General features: G+C 46.4%; 1 protein-coding gene across 1 annotated transcript in view; it reads left to right on the forward strand.

Annotated features, from left to right (window-relative positions):
• Positions 1-20153, forward strand: part of LOC137623471 (kelch domain-containing protein 3) — a 69978-nt gene that overhangs the window by 13474 nt on the left and 36351 nt on the right. The window contains exon 2 of the mRNA XM_068354307.1: positions 8934-9089. Coding sequence (XP_068210408.1) covers positions 8939-9089 — 151 coding nt within the window. The 5' untranslated portion in view covers positions 8934-8938. The remainder of the gene's footprint in view (positions 1-8933; positions 9090-20153) is intronic.

Genomic DNA, 20153 nt, shown 5'->3' on the forward strand with positions numbered 1-20153 from the left:
TACCTTTGAGTATGTTCAGTTTTGTCCCTGAGTTTGTTGCTGAGACTCAAAATCAGGCACTTTCCAATCCTAGGCTCAGTTCCCTCCAGATTTTGAGTCTTCAGGAGGTAACTAATGATCCTGAGCAACTGCTTTTATGTCTTGTAAGGGTGTTACGGCGCTATGTCAAAGAACTCTAAGAGATCGCCCGCAGATCAGGCATCTGTTTGTCAGCTCAGGCAGGGCCAAGAGAAGAGTTACAAGGAACTCCATCTAATTGTGGATCAGGCAGGTCATTGACCGAGCCATCGATCATTCCCCTCAGCGTCAGCAAAGCTTACGACCCAGAGCTCATGGTGTCAGGGGTGTAAGTTCGTCCCTGGCATTGAAGAAGATCCTCTTTGTGTTGCAGGTACTTCATTCATGGGTGTGGAGGAGTCAGTCCACCTTCGCCAGCCACTACCTGTAAAATGTAACCCACAGGTCCTTAGATACTTTTTCAATAGGACTTGTGGCGGCTGCCCTAGCTCCTCACAATACTATAGCAGTCATTCGAGGTCGGTAGTTACGGTGTTAGCCTAGGAGGAATGAATAAGGAATGACTGGCCTTCTCTTTTCTTCATCATTCCCTCTCTTGGGGCATAGTATCCGGAGAGACTGTCAGCTAGAACTCCTATGACTGCTGGTAGCCCCATTTTAGCTCGTAGCTAGAATATATTTCGAGCATATTCAAGTCATGTTCCCAATCTCCTTAGCAAGGGGAGTTAGGACGTCAGCTCTCAATGTGAATAATCATAAACCAGTGGTTATACATAGCCTTGACAATCACAATTGTGTTTAAATGCTCATATTCACTTTTGCTTGGGCTACCAACCTGCTGGTATTGACAAGCCACTGGTTTACGAGGTGTAAGGATCCACATCATCCGCAGTATTATACTAGGATGCTGCAGTCAAGAAGTTATAAGTGAGGGGAGGCCATGGTGCTCATCCCCATACCACTGATAACAGCCGGGATGGCTGTTAATACCTCGTTAAAAGTATGCCAGCTATCGCTAATATCTACTCCCTATGTAGAGTACTTCAGGGCTATATTGCTAGGAAAAAAATAAATTACTTCCAAAATTGTAATTTTCAATATTAACCTTACCCGATAATTTTGTAGCTGTCAACTCCGTTGCCCGACAGAATTCTACGGAAGGGATACGCCAGCGATCACTATACAAGAAGGGGGTGTACTCACCAGCGCCACCTGTGGCCAGGTACTATAGTACTTCTTGTTGACACCACTTCAATTTTTCCTCTGTCGTGCTTCCGGCAAGACATTCATGGATACGCTCTTAATTTTGGAGTTCTTTTCACGGTTTTTGGTGAAGTATTTTCTCTAAGATTTCAGCTTTCGCTATACAGGATACTTTTCTTTTAGCTTAGATAGCTTTTAGATTAGTTTTGATTAATGGTTTAACGATTTTTTGCCTTATTTTGGAATCCCCCCCTGACTGTTCTTTGATTCAAGATGTCCGACCTTGCTCAAGCTCCTTCCCATAGGCGATGTAGGACTTGTATTAGGCGTATTCCGAAGGCCTCGGTTGATCCTCACTCCGTTTGTTCCGACTGTCGGGGAAAATCCTGTCAGTTGGAAGATCGATGTGAGGAATGCGCCGGACTTTCGGAACTTGAATTTGTTCGATTCCTCAAGTACACTACTAAGTTAGAGAGAGAGAGAGTTAGGAGGAGTTCGGCTCGCTCTTCACTTTATTCCTCACCCCATGATCCTCAACCTTTTCCTCCCCCTGTAGTGGCTACCCCCGATCCTGCTATTTGTGCTCAGCCTGATATGTCTGATGTTTTGCGTGCAATTCAGGCTTTAGGTGACAAAGTGGAATCGGTAGTGAGTGACCACAAGTTCCTTTTGGCCGATGTCAAGGAACTTAAGGTGAAAAGTGCGGTGGGAAGTGGTAGTGCCAGTGCTGTGCCGAGTGCTAGTATCAGTGTCAGTGTTGTGCGTGAGGGTACTTCTGTGCGTGCCAGTCGTCCTCCCAGTCCGGGACCTCTTGCAAGCTCCCAAGCCCAGGGGAGAAGCAATGTCGAAGGGCAAAAGGGTTCGGCAGGCCTTGATCGGCGCACAGCAGTATCCTCGGTGGTTGCGGGCGTATCTTATAGAGATCGTCACTTCCACCCTCAGACGATTGAGCCCTTATTTTCCTCGTCTGCAGAAGAACTTTCGGGGAGAAAACGCTGGTCTCAGGTCTCTAGACCTCTTAAGCGCAAAGTCCAGACCGCGCAACCCGGATGTAGTCATTGGGCTAGCTCTGACTCGCCGCAGTCATCAGGCGACTGCACGCCTCCTAAGAGAAGTAAGGCGAGACCTCAACAGACCTCAACTTCTGTTAAGGCTCTGCCTCAGCAGACCTCAACGTCTGTTGATCCCAAGATGGCTGTGCTACAGTCTATGCAGTCGCAGCTTGCGGTATTGATGCGTGAGTTTCAGGCAGAGAAGGTTACACCTCCTCCTACGAGCGCTCCTCCTCCTCTACGCAGTCCAGTCTGCCAGACGTACGAAGTTGAGGTTCCTCAAGCTACCTCCATGCATGAGCTACCGCGTTGGGAGTTGCCAGCTACCAGTGTTGTACTGCAACCTCCTCCTCCCTTAAGGCAACCTCAACAATGGGGACAGGAGTCTTATGCCTTACAATCTCCTCTTCCTGTGAGGCAAGAGTTTCTTACAGTTAGACCTTCCTCTCGGCAGCAACCTCTTGAGGTACGACAACCTCTACCATCCTTGAGGCAGTCTCCTCAGCTCTCGCAGCTGATACCTCCACCTTCCTCAAGGCGAGAGCCTCAACTCTTGAGGCAAGCACCTCAAGAACCTCAACTCGTGAGACAGGAGCCGCTTTCTGCGCAGCCGCCACCTCAACTCTCGCTACACCCACCTCAAGAACCTCAACTCGGGACTCAGGAACTGCTTACTGCGCAGCCACCTCTACCCTTGAAGCAAGCGCAACTCTTGAGACAGGAACCTCATGCATTGAGTCAGCCACCTCAACGCATGCATCTACCGCTTTCTCCTCAGCTTGAGCAGTCTTTGCAGCCTGATCCTCAGGTTTTACTACAGTCGCCTCTCGCCACACTTGCTCCCCAGACTCCCGCAGAGCCTCCTTCTTCCCATCCTCATGACTTTGTCATTACTAGCCCTCATCCTCTTCAACAGAGACTTGAGGATGAATCCGCAAGTGTTTATGCACCCGCTTGTCAGGATTCTGCCGTTCAGCATACCGCTGTAACTTTACCTCTCGCTTCTCAACACTCAGGTGATGAGGTTTCTGAAGAGGAAGCTGCGCACCTGGATGATCCCTCTTCTGATGTGGTGGAACCCAAGTCATTGCCACCCTCCATTGACTTTCGCAAGGTCCTGGCTCTTTTTAGAGAAGTCTACCCGGATCACTTTGTTTCTGCTACCCCTCGCTCTCCTCCTTCAGAGTTTTCTCTAGGCATGCAAACTGTTAAGTCTGCCTACACTAAGCTCGTCTTCGCTAGATCTTCTAAGAGAGCTTTGAGAATATTAGGGGAGTGGTTACATTCCAAGCAACAACTAGGGAAGACGTCATTCATGTTTCCTCCTACTAAGCTGACATCTAAGGCGGGCGTATGGTATGCCACAGGAGAGGAACCAGGTTTGGGAATCCCTGCCTCTGCCCAGGCTGACTTCTCAAGTTTGGTTGACTCTCCACGTAGGTCGGCTATGAGGCGCTCTAAGGTCTGCTGGACCTTTTCTGACTTGGACCACTTCTTAAAAGGAGTCTTTCGCGCCTTTGAGATTTTTAATTTTCTCGACTGGTGCCTGGGGGCCTTGAGCAAGAAGACTGCCCCATCCGACAAGGACTCGGCCATGCTTATAATGTCCTGTATGGATAAGGCAATTCGCGATGGTTCCGGCGAGCTTGCCTCCATGTTTGTTTCGGGAGTACTCAAGAAAAGGGAACAACTCTGCACCTTTCTTTCCACGGGTATTACCTCTTGCCAAAGGTCTCAGTTACTTTTTGCTCCGCTTTCTAAGTTCCTGTTTCCTGAGGACCTTATCAAGGAATTGTCTGCGGCCCTTATTCAGAAGGACACTCATGACCTTGTGGCCTCTTCAGCTCGTAAGGCTAAGGTTGCTCCTTCGGTTCCTAGAACTTACCGCACCCCAGTGATCGATACTCCTTCTTCAAGATTTATTCCGCCCTTTCGTGGCAGAGCCCCCAGCCGAGGAAGTACCCGTTCAGACGGTTTCAGGGGCAGGTCCAGAAAAGGTCCCAAGCCCTCGAAAGGCAAACATTGACTCTCCTCCTCTCCAGACAGCAGTAGGAGCCAGACTCAAGATCTTCTGGCAAGCTTGGGAAAGAAGAGGTGCAGACGCCCAGTCTGTCAAGTGGCTAAGGGAGGGTTACAGGATACCATTCTGCCGCAATCCCCCTCTGACCACTTCTCCCATCAACCTCTCTCCCAACTACAAGGAAAAGGAAAAGAGGCTAGCGTTGCACCAGGAGGTGTCGCTCCTGTTACAGAAGGAGGCAGTGGTGATAGTCCGGGACCATCAATCCCCGGGCTTCTACAACCGTCTCTTTCTGGTGGCCAAGAAGACAGGAGGTTGGAGACCGGTGCTGGACATCAGCGCGCTCAATGCTTATGTCACCAAGCAGACATTCACTATGGAGACGACGAAGTCGGTCCTAGCAGCGGTCAGGCAGGAGGACTGGATGGTCTCATTGGACCTGAAAGACGCCTACTTTCACGTGCCTATTCATCCAGACTCTCAACCTTTCCTGAGATTCGTTTTTGGAAAGGTTGTGTACCAATTCAGAGCCCTGTGTTTTGGCCTAAGCACGGCTCCTATGGTGTTTACGCGTCTGATGAGGAATGTGGCGAAATTCCTCCATTTGGCAGACATCAGAGCCTCCCTTTATTTAGACGACTGGCTGTTAAGAGCCCCCACAGGTCGTCGCTGTCTGGAGAGTCTCAACTGGACTTTGGACTTGATCAAGGAGCTGGGTCTTTTAGTCAACTTAGAAAAGTCCCAACTTATTCCTTCCCAAACTATCGTTTACCTGGGAATGGAGATTCGGAGTCAAGCTTTTCGGGCTTTTCCGTCGGCCCCAAGAATCAGCCAAGCCCTAGAGTGCATTCTGAGCATGCTGAAGAGGAACAGATGCTCGGTGAGACAGTGGATGAGTCTAACAGGGACCCTGTCATCGTTAGCCCTGTTCATCGAGTTAGGAAGACTCAACCTCCGCCCCCTTCAATTCCATCTAGCAGCTCACTGGGACAAGAGTATGACGCTCGAAGCGGTCTCTATTCCTGTTACCAAAGAGATGAAGGCTACTCTCATGTGGTGGAAGAGCAACATCCTTCTCAAGGAGGGTCTATCGTTAGCGGTACAGACCCCCAACCTTCATCTCTATTCGGACGCATCAGACTCAGGCTGGGGCGCGACCTTGGACGGACAGGAATGCTCGGGAACATGGAACAAGGAACAGGTAACGCTTCACATCAACTGCAAGGAGTTGCTGGCAGTTCATCTAGCCCTAATGAACTTCAAGTCCCTCCTGCTAAACAAGGTGGTGGAGGTGAACTCCGACAACACCACAGCCTTGGCTTACATCTCCAAGCAGGGAGGGACCCATTCGAGGAAGCTGTACGAGATAGCAAGGGACCTCCTCATTTGGTCAAGAAGTCTAAACCTCTCTCTGCTAACGAGGTTCATTCAGGGCAACATGAACGTCTCGGCAGATCTCCTCAGCAGGAAAGATCAAGTCATCCCCACGGAATGGACCCTTCACAAGAGCGTGTGCAACAGACTTTGGACCTTGTGGGGTCAGCCAACGATAGATCTGTTCGCCACCTCCATGACCAAGAGGCTCCCCTTATACTGTTCCCCAGTTCCAGACCCAGCAGCAGTTCACGTGGATGCTTTTCTGCTGGATTGGTCCCATCTCGAGCTATATGCATTCCCGCCGTTCAAGATCATCAACAGAGTCATTCAGAAGTTCGTCTCTCACGAAGGGACACGGCTGACGCTGGTTGCTCCCCTTTGGCCCGCAAGAGAATGGTTCACAGAGGTACTTCAATGGCTGGTCGACGTTCCCAGGACTCTCCCTCTAAGAGTGGACCTTCTACGTCAACCTCACGTAAGGAAGGTACACCCAAACCTCCACGCTCTTCGTCTGACTGCCTTCAGACTGTCGAAAGACTCGCTAGAGCTAGAGGCTTTTCGAAGGAGGCAGCCAGAGCGATTGCCAGAGCAAGGAGGATATCCACTCGTAGAGTCTATCAATCCAAGTGGGAAGTCTTCCGAAGCTGGTGCAGAGCCAATGCAGTTTCCTCTACCAATACCTCTGTAACCCAAGTTGCTGACTTCCTGTTACATCTTAGGAATGTGAGATCTCTTTCGGCTCCTACGATCAAAGGGTACAGAAGTATGTTGGCTTCAGTTCTCCGCCACAGAGGTTTAGATCTTTCCTCCAACAAGGATCTACAGGACATCCTTAAATCTTTCGAGACTACTAAAGAACGTCGATTGTCCACTCCAGGCTGGAATCTAGACGTAGTCTTAAGGTTCCTTATGTCTCCTAGGTTTGAACCTCTCCAGTCAGCTTCGTTCAAAGACCTTACCCTCAAGACTCTTTTCCTCGTCTGCCTTGCAACAGCCAAAAGAGTTAGTGAGGTTCACGCCTTCAGCAGGAACATAGGATTCACATCCGAATCAGCAACATGTTCCTTACAGCTCGGATTTTTAGCCAAAAATGAACTTCCTTCACGTCCTTGGCCTAGATCGTTCGATATTCCTAGCCTTTCCAACATGGTGGGTAACGAACTAGAGAGAGTTCTTTGCCCTGTCAGAGCTCTTAAATACTACCTTAAAAGGTCTAAACCTTTAAGAGAACAATCAGAGGCCTTATGGTGTGCCATCAAGAAACCTTCGATGCCTATGTCCAAAAACGCAGTTTCGTATTATATAAGGCTACTGATTAGAGAAGCTCATTCTCACATGAAGGATGAAGACCTTGCTTTGCTGAAGGTAAGGACCCACGAAGTGAGAGCTGTGGCTACTTCGATGGCCTTTAAACAGAACCGTTCTCTGCAAAGTATTATGGATGCAACCTTTTGGAGGAGCAAGTCAGTGTTTGCATCATTTTATCTCAAAGATGTCCAGTCTCTTTATGAGAACTGCTACACCCTGGGACCATTCGTAGCAGCGAGTGCAGTAGTAGGTGAGGGCTCAGCCACTACATTCCCTTAATCCCATAACCTTTTTTAACCTTTCTCTTGAATGCTTTTATTGTTGTTTTTTGGGTTGTTACGGTGGGCTAGAAGCCTTCCGCATCCTAGTTGATTTGGCGGGTGGTCAATTCGTTCTTGAGAAGCGCCTAGGTTAGAGGTTGTGTAGAGGTCCTTTAGTATGGGTTGCAGCCCTTTATACTTCAGCACCTTAGGGTTGTTCAGCCTCCTAAGAGGAACGCTGCGCTCAGTAAGGAAGACGAACTTATTAAAGGCAGAGTAATGGTTCAAGTCGACTTCCTTACCAGGTACTTATAATTTCATTGTTATTTTGAATAACTGATAATATGAAATACGGGATACTTAGCTTCATGATATACTTGCTCACTGGTTTCACCCACCTCCCTGGGTGTGAATCAGCTACATGATTATCGGGTAAGGTTAATATTGAAAAATGTTATTTTCATTAGTAAAATAAATTTTTGAATATACTTACCCGATAATCATGATCTAATTGACCCACCCTTCCTCCCCATAGAGAACCAGTGGATCAAGGAAAAATTGAAGTGGTGTCAACAAGAAGTACTATAGTACCTGGCCACAGGTGGCGCTGGTGAGTACACCCCCTTCTTGTATAGTGATCGCTGGCGTATCCCTTCCGTAGAATTCTGTCGGGCAACGGAGTTGACAGCTACATGATTATCGGGTAAGTATATTCAAAAATTTATTTTACTAATGAAAATAACATTTTTTCAACTTTGACAAACCTTCCCTTACCAACTCAATTTCGTTTTGAGGTCTGCTATGGGTAAGTGGTGTGACTACACAAACGGCGATGACTTGGTAAGGGTAACAAGTCATCTTGTAATCAAAATTTAATTGCAGTAAGAGTGACGAGTCATCGTGTTATCAAAACTTAATTGTAATCAAAACTTAAGCGCAACCTTCTCACAACTACTGCTTATCAAGCCAAGTGTTTTGGTGTTGTGGCAAATCATTCATTCATCCTTGAACTTTTGGATTCAACAATTTGTTAACCAATTTAAACACAATAATACAAGCATTTTTCATAACGATTAACTTGTAGCATTCTTTTTTTTGAAGTTTGTGGCCTCAAGATTTATTTTATTAGTGTCATGATAGTGAGGATCAAATAATTAGGTAGGTTATATACATGGTACAGTATATAATTTCCCGAGTATCTCTTCCTACGCATAAGCATATACTGTACTGTACTGCACTGTAATGTACTGTATGTAGATTTGATTGGTAATTGCATTGGTCCTGCAGAGAACCTTCAGTGGAGTTAGACCAGATAAAGAATCTTTCAGGTAGTGGGTAACATGAAATGTAAGGTTTGTGAAACATGTCAACACTAAAGTTGACTCTGCAGTATCCATGACTCATGTTCTGAAATTGGGGGTCAAATGGAAATGGTAGACACTTGCAAATTTTTTCAGCAAAAATTTGATGTGGTGTGTTTGAAGTGCTTTATTATCAAGAAAACAACCTTTTATTTGGCCCCTAGCATATTGTATCTATATTGATTGGGATTAAAAAATTGTCATAATAACAAGAGAAGCATTTCCAAAAATCAGATCATACCATTTTTAAAATCTTAATTATGTATTTGATATTTATTCTATAGTAATTTTCTGTAGTTTATAAATCTTATAAACCTATATTGAACTTTTTTAGGCAAGATGATGTGGACAGTGGCACTGGAGGGGGGTCCACAGCGTGTTAATCATGCAGCAGTTGCAGTTGGTGATAAAATTTATTCGTTTGGCGGCTATTGCACTGGAGAAAACTACAGTACTCTAAGAGACATGGACGTCCATGTTTTAGAAACAGGTAATATTTGTTCCTATTCATAATACAAACCTTCGACCTCTAAATAGGTATATGACTTCAGTGAAGCTTGAATGGCTGTTCGGCTTTTAACGAGGTTAAAGCAGTTGGCCGCCAATCAGCACAGACATACTTCTTGGTGCCCTATTTTAAAGATTTTATTGCAGTGTCTTACCGAACAATTATACAGCTTTAGGTTCCCTACGAATAGCAGACAACACACTCTGCCCCTACACGACGAACACAGGGAGTGGGGATCGACTTCGGGCTTAGAAAGAAAAGCACCACAAGATTTACCGGCCATAGGCCCAGGCCAACGGCGGGGATGCTCCATCGCGCAACACTAAGACACCAAGAGACACAGGAACACAGAGGGAAGGATAGGGAATGAACACGTGTGGGTATCGCGTGGGGACCGCGTGGTAGACACAAAGGGACGGGGACACAAAGGGTCGCACTGGGTGAAGAGAGCGCGGCGAGATGATAATCACGTCGCGACCAGAAACTTACTGAGGAGTGCGACCTGAGCCAGCATGCTCTCCGACCCCGGGTCGCCTCAGGGCGAGTATCACTCCGCCTGAGATTAGCCCTCATAGAAAACGGGAATAGGGTAAACTACTCAAAATTCTGGTCGGTTGGGAAGAGTTCCCAGATACCCCTAAGAAAGTAGTTCGAGGTAAGTACTGTTAGGAAAAATACAAATTACTTAAAATTTGTGATTTTTCCTAAAAATCAGGGCACCAGGCACCCATTGAGATACTACCACTAGTGTGTTATTGGGTCCTTTGACTGGCCAGACAGTACTACATTGGATCCCTCTCTCTGGTTACGGCTTATTTTTTCTTTGCCTAAGTATAAGCCGAATATTGTGGGGTATTCTTTCCACATTTTACTCTGTCCTTTTACTCCTAACAACACTGCAATTACTAAGCAATTCTTCTTTGCTCAAGGGGTTAACTACTGCACTGTAGTTGGTTCAGTGGCTATTTTCCTCTTGGTAAGGGTAGATGAGGTTCTTTAGTTATGTAAGCAACTCTTCTAGAAAAAGGAAACAAAAAATAAAACCATTGTTCTGTAGTCTTGGCTAGTGCCATATCCTCTGTACCATGGTCTTCCACTGTCTTAGGGTAGAGCTCTCTTTAAAGTTGCTACTGTTCTTAAGATATTTTATTTTAATTGTTCATTGCTTCTCTTGGTGTTTATTGATTTTCTTATTTCCTCACCTCACTAGGCTATTTTTCCTGAACAAGCCCTTGGGCTTATAACATCGAGCTTTTCCAACTAGAGTTGTAGCTTAGCAAGTAATAGTAATAATAATAATAATACAAGCCCGAGACCTTTAAGTTGTACTATGTGTCTCAAGTCCTAAGTCAAAGGTCAAATTGAAGGTGAGCGCTACCTGTTGGGTGGGCGGGGCTTCCTCGCCACTCGGCAACCAATTATGTTTACCTCATTAAAAGCTAAATTGCTGTTTAAGGTACGCTGAAGTCATACTCCTATTTAAAGGTCTAGTTTTTATGGTTAGAAAAAATACAAATTGATTAAAAAACTTGTAATTTTGTTATGCTTATCCTTTTGGTTTTAATTTTGCCATATACTATACAGTCATACAGAGGACATTGTTTCAAAATTTAATTAATTTTTCTCATAAGAAATCATGTAAATAGGATTATTGCACTGTACTTTAGTGTGGTCCAGACACGAGATTTCAGAAATTCTAAAATAAAAAAGAATATAGGGAAAATATATTTGTTCTAATACAAATACAAACCTTTTTCCTTTACTTAGGAGGGATAAGAGTGAAGTTTGAGTACATGGCCATTAAGATTTATAACAAGGTGTAGACAACTGACTGGTAGTTACCAGTTGATAGTGGGGAAAGCAACCCCCCCTGCTGGCTCACTGACAAATCACTTTGATTTCAGCCGTTGGTGTGAATGGATGTACTCACCTTTGAAGTACAATACTGGCTTACTTAATTTTCTTTCTCTTTTAGGAGGGTTTGGGTTTAATTGCCTTCTGGTGAGGATGCCCAAAAGTCAGACTTGCTCTGGGTTATCAGGCTGTAAGTACAGCACCTTCATGTCAAAAAGGGAGACAGATCCTCACCTTTTATGCCCGGCTTGCAGAGGACGCTCATGCAGCTTGGCCTCACCCTGCAACAAGTGCTGGGAGTGGCTATCCTCCCAGTGGGAGGTGTACAGCAGGAAGAAGTCGAAAAGGGATTCTTTGCCCTCGGGGTCTTTTTCGATATGGAAGAAATCATGACTTCTCTCCCAGCACCCCAGTATGCTCTCTTCTTACTTTTACCCATCGGTCTCCTCTGAAGGCTGCTCGGGCAAGAGTGATGATCCTTTAACTTTAGGGTAAACCTCAAAGCAGGTAGACCCTCCCGTCTCCCCTAGAGAAATGCAAGGGCCTGGCTTTCGAGGAGACCCTACATATCAGGTTAGTGATGCCTTATGACTGTTGTGACCTTCCTAGTGTCTTAAGGGTTCTCCCTCCAAGGACAGGTTGATGGAGGCGCTGGCTCATGGGCAAGGCAGGAGTGACTTTCTGCTCCTACCAGAGATGCCATCGGCTCATCTTCCTCCAGAGCTGAGAAGAGAATCCCTCTTACCGTCAGAGCCCACTGCCTCCTCTTCCTCAGGTGCTCTTTCAGTTGAGCCCCCTGCTGGAGACTCTCTTAGCTAAGAGTGCTCCTCCTGTACACTCCTCCTCTGGGAGACGCGTGTGTGTTGACAAGCAATGCATCTCTCAACAGGCAAGCCGATCCCCTAAGCTCGTTGGCCCGTCAGACAAAGATTGTTGGTGCTATATCAATGTGTTAGAGTTCAAGGCAGCACTTTCATCCTCTTATGACAGGCCACCCGGTGGTGTTGATAAGCGACAACACCACTGTGGTGGCTTACATAAACAGACCAGGAGGTACTGTTTCACTGGAGCTATTCCTACTGGCAGTGGAAAACATGGAATGGGCGGAGGCCAGCACGATCACCTTGTCGACCCGCTTCATTCCAGGCAAAAAGAACATTCTGGCAAAAAAGTTGAGCAAGAGGATGCAAATAGTTGGATGTGAGTGGTCTTTCCATCCTCAGATAGCAAACAAGATCATGACTTTTTGGGGTTTGTTAACACTAGACCTGTTTGCGACCTCACTCAACTGGAAACTTCTGGTATACTACTCCCAGATGCGGAAGCAGCATTTGAGGTGACCTTTCAACATCCTTGGGATGGCCTCAAGGAGTACACTTTTCCATCATTTTGCCTAATGAGAAACATACTCAAAAGGATACAAATACAGTACATTAACTCTCAACCTCAACGTGACGCTCATTGCTTCAAAGTGGCGGCAAGTAGAATGGTATCTGGACCTTCTACTGCTGCAGACTGACACACTGAGAGAATTGCCTCCCCTTCCCGACCTCCTATGCCAAGCACATTATTTCAAAACTCCGGGGAATCTCTACAGCTTCACACCCGGAGATTATCTAGCATGTCTTCTCAGTGCGATGATTTTGTAGAAGGTTGCAAAGCAGATGTCTGGATACCTCAGGAAGTCATCTCCCTCAGCATACCAAGCTAAGTGGGTCATCTTCTGTGATTGGTGTTGTGGAAGGGGTATCTCTTCTCGGAGCCTCTATACCTTTGATAGCTGAACCGTTTTTTTTTTTTACCTCCAGAAAGAAAAACTGCTCAATATCAGTGGTAAAATGCTATTGCTCAGCCTTGAGTCAGGTCTTAAGGCAGAAAGGAATTGATATTTCCTCCTTGGTGGAATTTTCCATACATATTCGAAACTTCAAACAGTCCTGCCTTCCGTTGGAAGGGAGACCACCACCTGAGAACATGACCGAGGTTCTTCGTTCCTTAAAAGAGGCCCAGAAGCCTCGCTCTCAAAACTGTTATGCTGATTGCCCTTGCCTAAGCCAAGAGGGTAGGCAAGCTACAAGGTCTCTCCTTGGTATCCAATTCTTTTCAGAAATAATTTAAAGAAGTAACATGATCCTAATGAGTTGCTTTTGTTCCCCTTGAGAGTGCTAAGGGGCTATCTCAAGCGAACATGCACAGCTCATCCGTAGATACAGCATCTCTTCGTAAGTACTGGGAGAGTGGAGAAGGAGGTGACCAGGAATACAATTTCTAATTGGGTCAGAGATGTTATTACCTTAGTTAGACCTCGTCACTTTGCTCTTCAAGTGGGACACAAGTTAAAGTGTGTGACATTAGGAGAATCAGTACGACCCTTGCATTCAGAAAAAATATCTGTTGCACAGGTTCTTTTAGTGGAAGTTTGTAGACGTCAAATGACTTTTAACAGCCTGCAAGACTTGACGCACAGGTCCCTAGATACATTGTTTCTAGGACCTGTTGTAGCTGCATAGCAAGTGGTATACCTACCTTAGCTCCTCTCACAGGACCGTTAGCTGCAGATTGAGGACAAAGTTGACGTGTTAGTCTGATGAAAGACACTTCCAGCTGGAACCATTATGTTATAGAAGTGTCATCCCCACAATCCTTATAAAGAGATATGTGATGTAACTAGGCAAACCCATCAATATATGAGTGCCAAAAGTATGTCAAACCCATTACATAATGATGCCGGAACTTACAATGCAGTGTAATTCTGCTCATTACCCTTTGTTGTAAGGGGGATGGACCCACTAGTATTGCTAGACCACTAGTACACGAGATGTGAGGATCCTTCACTCTGTAAGCTATGTAGCACACCAGTATGGGCATCCTGAGATAAGTTTCCAGCCAGTTGAATGGGGACTTATTTTTGCCTTATGATAAGTTTCCTATGTAAAGGACAAAGGTTATATATATATTGGAGCAAATGACAAATTTTAAAGTAATTTGTATTTTTCCTAACTACACAAGCACAAACCTGAGTCCTTTACTTGCCCGCCATTACCATGCTCCTAGAAAGTCCCAGCTGCAGTCAGAGTGGTTTGTCAGTGAGCCAGCAGGGATGGGGTTGCTTCCCCCACTGCTGACCAATAACTGCTGGTTGGTTGTTTACACCTCATTATAAATTTTAACAGCCATATATATCTTTACTGTTATCTAGCCTTTGTAAAAGACTCGGGTTTTTATAGTTAGGAAAAATACAACTTAGTCTGAGAGGGATGCCCTTTTAAGACATGAGAGAATCTACAGAAGATGTTTGATTTAAATGCAGTACATTTATGAACATTTTGACAGAAGTATATAAGACTTTTGAATCATACACCGGAAAACTAGCACAATTACTCTCAATAATCACTAACATCCTCTGGGAACCCCTGAATCATCTTTAAAGCAAACTAATAACAAAGTTTTCAATATTAAACTTACCCGATAATCATGTAGCTGTCAACTCCGTTGCCCGACAGAATTCTATGGAGGGATACGCCAGCTATCACAATACTAGAAGGGGGTGTATTTACCAGCGCCACCTGTGGCCAGGTACTCAAGTACTTCTTGTTGACACCTCCTCAATTATTCCTCTGTCGTGCTTCCGGCAAGACGTTCTGGGATACGCTTATGTTCTTGGAGTATTTTCACGACTTTGGTGAAGTATTTCTCTTTGATTTCGGCTGTCGCTTTACTGGAAACTTCTATATTAGCTTAGTTAGCTTTTGGAATTAATTTGATTAATTATGGTGACGAGAGAGTATGAACTCTCGTTCACCTTTCAATGGCCGACCCTTCCCTTAGACGGAAGTGTTGGTGTCTAAGAGAGTATAGACTCTCTTTCTTAATTTTGCTTAACAAAAGTTATAGATTTATTTTATATCTCTCCGCCTCTTATAGGCCTCTTCGATTAACTTCCTTTTATTATAAACTCATTAAAATTAATTTTTATATTTGTTTATATTCGACCTTCCTAATAGTAGGCGGTCTTTTACCGAAGTTAATAAACTTTGAGCCCGTCATTTCGGTTTTACCTGTTAACATATTATGCTATTTCCGCCACAGAGTTTGAAAGATTTTCTTTGACAGTCTCGTACTGTTTTCAAAGTTGAACTAACGTTTTGTTTTGTCTCTGCAGTTGTTGACGTTCAGAACGTTCAACTTGCACTCTATCGTTACGATAGAGAAAGAATGTTCACGGTTTCACGTTGCAGTAAGAGTAACCGTGTCTAGCGTTTTGTTCATTCTTTCTTAACTTAATGGTTTTGATCCTAATAAAGGAACTTTTCAGTTTTTTTCCTTTAACAATAATATGTTTTAACGATATATATGATTGGGCTCTTCTCTCAGGTTCTAAGTCAAGAGAGAGAGAGAGAGAGAGAGAGATAGAGACGGAGGGAGAAAGAGGATAAACGTTTCATTCAAGCCTGCCAGGCGTACGAGTAACGTCGTTATCGTTTTTTGCTCTTCTCCCTAGTCTCTTTAGGGGAAGAAACTAAACGTTCTAGAGTGATCTAGTGTTTAGTCTCTTTCCAACCACTGAATTATCTTTCATTAGATTTTTCTGTTACATTGTAATTCTGTTTTCGCAATTACTAACTTTGAGAAAGGATAGAATTGCGTATTTCAGGTACAAACCACTTAAAGTTTCGAGTTCAGTGAAATAAGTGCAAACAGAAATCAAAGTGATAAGTGATTAGTGCGTGAGGGTACTTTTGTGCGCGCCAGTCGTCCTCCCAGTCCGGGACCTCTTGCAAGCTCCCAAGCCCAGGGGAGAAGCAATGTCGAAGGGCATAAGGGTTCAGCAGGCCTTGATCGGCGCACAGAAGTATTCTCGGTGGTTGTGGGCGTGTCTTACCGAGACCGTCACTCCCACCCGCAGACGATTGAGCCCTTATTTTGCTCGTCTGCAGAAGAGATTAGGGGAGAAAATAAAGGCAGAGTAACGCTGGTCTCAGGTCTCAAGACTTCTTAAACGTTAAGTCCAGACCTATGCCAGACGTACGAAGTTAAAGTTCACAACCCGAATGCAGTCATTGGGTTAGCTCTGACTCTCCTCAGTCATCAGTTGATTACACTCCGCCTAAGAGGAGTAAGGTTCTGCCACAACAGATCTCTGCTGTTAAGGCTTTACCTCAGCAGAACTTAGTGTCTGCCGACCCCAAGTTAACTCTACTGCAGTCCATACAGTCACAACTTTCGGTCTTGATGCGTGAGTGTCGGGCTGAGAGTGTTGCGCCTCCGCCTCCGCCTACACTCCCCCCCCGCCTATGATCGCTCCGCCTGATCACAGTACCTCCTGCCAGGCGTACGATGTTGTGAACTCTACTACAGTCCATGCAAGCACAGCTTTCGGACTTGATGAGTGAGTGTCGGGCTGAGAGTGTTGCTCCTCCGCCTCCGCCTACACTCCCTCCTCCTACACTCGCTCCGCCTGATCACAGTACCATCTGCCAGGCGTACGATGTTGTGGACTCTACTACAGTCCATGCAAGCACAGCTTTCGGACTTGATGAGTGAGTGTCGGGCTGAGAGTGTTGCTCCTCCGCCTCCGCCTACACTCCCTCCTCCTACACTCGCTCCGCCTGATCACAGTACCATCTGCCAGGCGTACGATGTTGTGGACTCTACTACAGTCCATGCAAGCACAGCTTTCGGACTTGATGCGTGAGTGTCGGGCTGAGAGTGTTGCTCCTCCGCCTCCGCCTACACTCCCTCCACCTACACTCGCTCCGCCTGATCGCAGTACCACCTGCCAGCAGTTCCACCTGCCAGGCGTACGATGTTGAGACACGTGCTGAGTTTGCTGTTCCCTGTGGTGTTCAGCCTCCGCCTTTCTTAAGGCAACCTTTACATTGGGATCAGGAGGATTATACCTCTCTTCCTCCGCCTCCACTTGCTGCTCCACCAGTGATGCAACACTCGGTTGAGGTACAACAACCTCTCCCGTCCTTGAGTCAGTTTCCTCAGCTCTTGCTGCAGCGAGCTCAACCCTCCATAAGGCAAGCACCACAACACCTTAGCCTTGCGCCTCAGGAGCCTCAGCTTGCGAGACATTTACCTTGTTCTGCGCAGCCTCTTCCTCATCGCGCTCCGCTCACACCACAGGAACTGGAACTTGCTACTCCGCTTCCGCCAACCGCTCAGCAAGCGCAACCCTTGGGTTCAACCACTCATGCTAGGAGTCAGCCTCCTCCACCCATGCGCCTTCCTTCTGCTTGTCTTTTATTCAGCCTTTGCAGACTGAGCCTCAGGTGTTCCCTCATCGGAGTCTTGAAGAGGAAACCACACTATTGTTGTTCCAGCTCGTTCTGACTCTGCTGTTCAGCATACCATGGTTTAAACCCCATGCAAGCATGCATAAAGCACTCTAGCACTGGTCATGGAATTTCTGAGAAATGTTAAACGCCATGCACACGCTCTGCTTTCCTTTCAGCAGGCTCTGCTTACAGCAGGCTCTGCTTACTACATGCTCAGCATTCAGCATGCTCTGCATTCAGCATGCTCTGCATACAACATGCTCTGCATACAGCATGCTCTGCATTCAGCATGCTCTGCATACAACATGCTCTACATACAGCATGCTCTGCATACAGCATACTCTGCATACATCATGCTCTGCATACCTTACCGCATGCTTCTCAACACATCTTGGGTTGTTGCCAACTCACTAGACTGTCAAGCAGTTTCATAACGTTGCCTTCTAGTCTGCTGCTTTGCACCAGTGAACCCTCACTCAGAGAACTTAGCTTTTCTAGGATAAGGTCCCTGTAGATGAGAAAGTTCTTTTCTCCCTCCTTCTGATATTCCCTTGAGGACTCTGTCATTTGGAGGGAGCCTTTAGCTGCATAACCTCTTATGGACTTTTATTTAAGCATAACATGCTTACAGGGAAGGTAATGGTTACACTTCAGCCGCTAATCCCGTCTGTTACCACACCTTCTCCCATAGACCTTGAGCTGTGTTGCATGACATGCAGTCCAAGCTTAGTCCTTGTTAGAGGATTTTTTGTTTACGGAGTCAATGTGTCACGGGGAAGACGTTCAACAACCAACAGAAGGGACTTGTTGTGACGCAGTGCGGCAACCTCAGCAACCCGTTAAGGAGTTGTCTGTACGACCCAGACAGTCTAGACAGATTCGGGTTGTCACTGTACTTCCTCGCTTGCCCATGATTGACAGTTTACAGACTGTGCAGCAGTATCATGATCTTGTGTCCGGCTCCGTCAGACGACTGGCTTTTAAGAGCTCCCTCAAGTCGTCGCTGTCTGGAGATTTTCAAATGGACTATGGATCTGACCAAGGAACTGGGCCTCCTGGTCAATTTTGAGGAGTCTCAGCTCGTTCCATCCCAGACCATTGTCTCCTTGGGTATGGATCTTCAGAGTCGAGCTTTTCGGACTTGTCCGTCGGCCCCAAGGATCTTCCAAGCCCTAGAATGCATCCAGAGCATGCTGAGAAGGAACCGATGCTTAGTCAGGCAGTGGATGAGTCTAACAGGGACACTTTCATCGCTGGCCCTGTTCATCGAGTTAGGGAGACTCCACCTCCGCCCCCTTCAGTATCATCTAGCTGCTCACTGGATAAAGGACATGACGCTAGAGACGGGCTCAGTTCCTGTTTCCGAAGAGATGAGGTCTACTCTAACGTGGTGGAAGAACAGCATTCTTCTCAAGGAAGGTCTACCATTGGCTGTTCAGACCTCCGACCACCGTCTCTTCTCGGACGCATCGGACACGGGCTGGGGTGCGACACTGGACGGACAGGAATGCTCGGGAACATGGAATCAGGAGCAAAGGACACTTCACATCTATAGCAAGGAGTTGTTGGCAGTTCAATTGGCCTTGATAAACTTCAAGTCCCTCCAGCTTAACAAGGTGGTGGAGGTGAACTCCGACTACACCACAGCCTTGGCTTACATCTCCAAGCAGGGAGGGACTCATTCGAGGAAGTTGTTCGAGATCGCAAGGGACCTCCTCATTTGGTCAAAAGATCGAAAGCTCACGCTGGTAACGAGGCTCATTCAGGGCGATATGAATGTCATGGCAGATCGCCTCAGCCGGAAGGGTCAGGTCTTCCCCACAGAGTGGACCCTTCACAAGAATGTTTGCAGCAGACTTTGGGCCCTGTGGGGTCAGCCAACCATAGATCTATTCGCTACCTCGATGACCAAGAGGCTCCTCTTGTATTGTTCTCCGATTCCAGACCCAGCAGCAGTTCGCGTGGATGCCTTTCTGCTGGATTGGTCCCATCTCAACCTGTATGCATTCCCGCCGTTCAAGATTGTCAACAGGGTACTTCAGAAGTTCGCCTCTCACAAAGGGACACGGCTGACGTTGGTTGCTCCCCTCTGGCCCGCGAGAGAATGGTTCACTGAGGTACTGCAATGGCTGGTCGACGTTCCCAGGACTCTTCCTCCTAGAGTGGACCTTCTGCGTCAACCTCACGTAAAGAAGGTACACCCAACCTCCACGCTCTTCGTCTGACTGCCTTCAGACTATCGAAAGACTCTCAAGAGCTAGAGGCTTTTCGAAGGAGGCAGCCAGAGCGATTGCCAGAGCAAGGACGACATCCACTCTCAGAGTCTATCAGTCTTAATGGGAAGTCTTCCGAAGCTGGTGCAAGGCCAATGCAGTTTTCCTCAACCAGTACCAATGTAACCCAGATTGCTGACTTCCTGTTACATCTAAGGAACGTAAGATCCCTATCAGCTCCTACGATCAAGGGTTACAGAAGTTTGTTGGCAGCGGTTTTCCGCCACAGAGGCTTGGATCTTTCCTCCAACAAAGATCTACAGGACCTCCTTAGGTCTTTTGAGACCTCAAAGGAACGTCGGTTGTCCACTCCAGGCTGGAATCTAGACGTGGTCCTAAGGTTCCTAATGTCATCAGGATTTGAACCGCTCCAATCAGCCTCTTTTAAGGACCTCACATTAAAAACTCTTTTCCTCGTGTGCTTAGCAACAGGTAAAAGAGTAAGTGAGATCCACGCCTTCAGCAGGAACATAGGTTTCACATCTGAAACGGCTACATGTTCCTTGCAGCTCGGTTTTTTGGCTAAAAACGAGCTTCCTTCCCGTCCTTGGCCTAAGTCGTTCGAGATCCCAAGCCTGTCCAACATGGTGGGGAACGAACTGGAGAGAGTACTTTGCCCAGTTAGAGCTCTTAAG

The sequence above is a fragment of the Palaemon carinicauda genome, chromosome 2 (assembly GCF_036898095.1).
Source record: "Palaemon carinicauda isolate YSFRI2023 chromosome 2, ASM3689809v2, whole genome shotgun sequence".
NCBI lineage: Eukaryota > Metazoa > Arthropoda > Malacostraca > Decapoda > Palaemonidae > Palaemon > Palaemon carinicauda.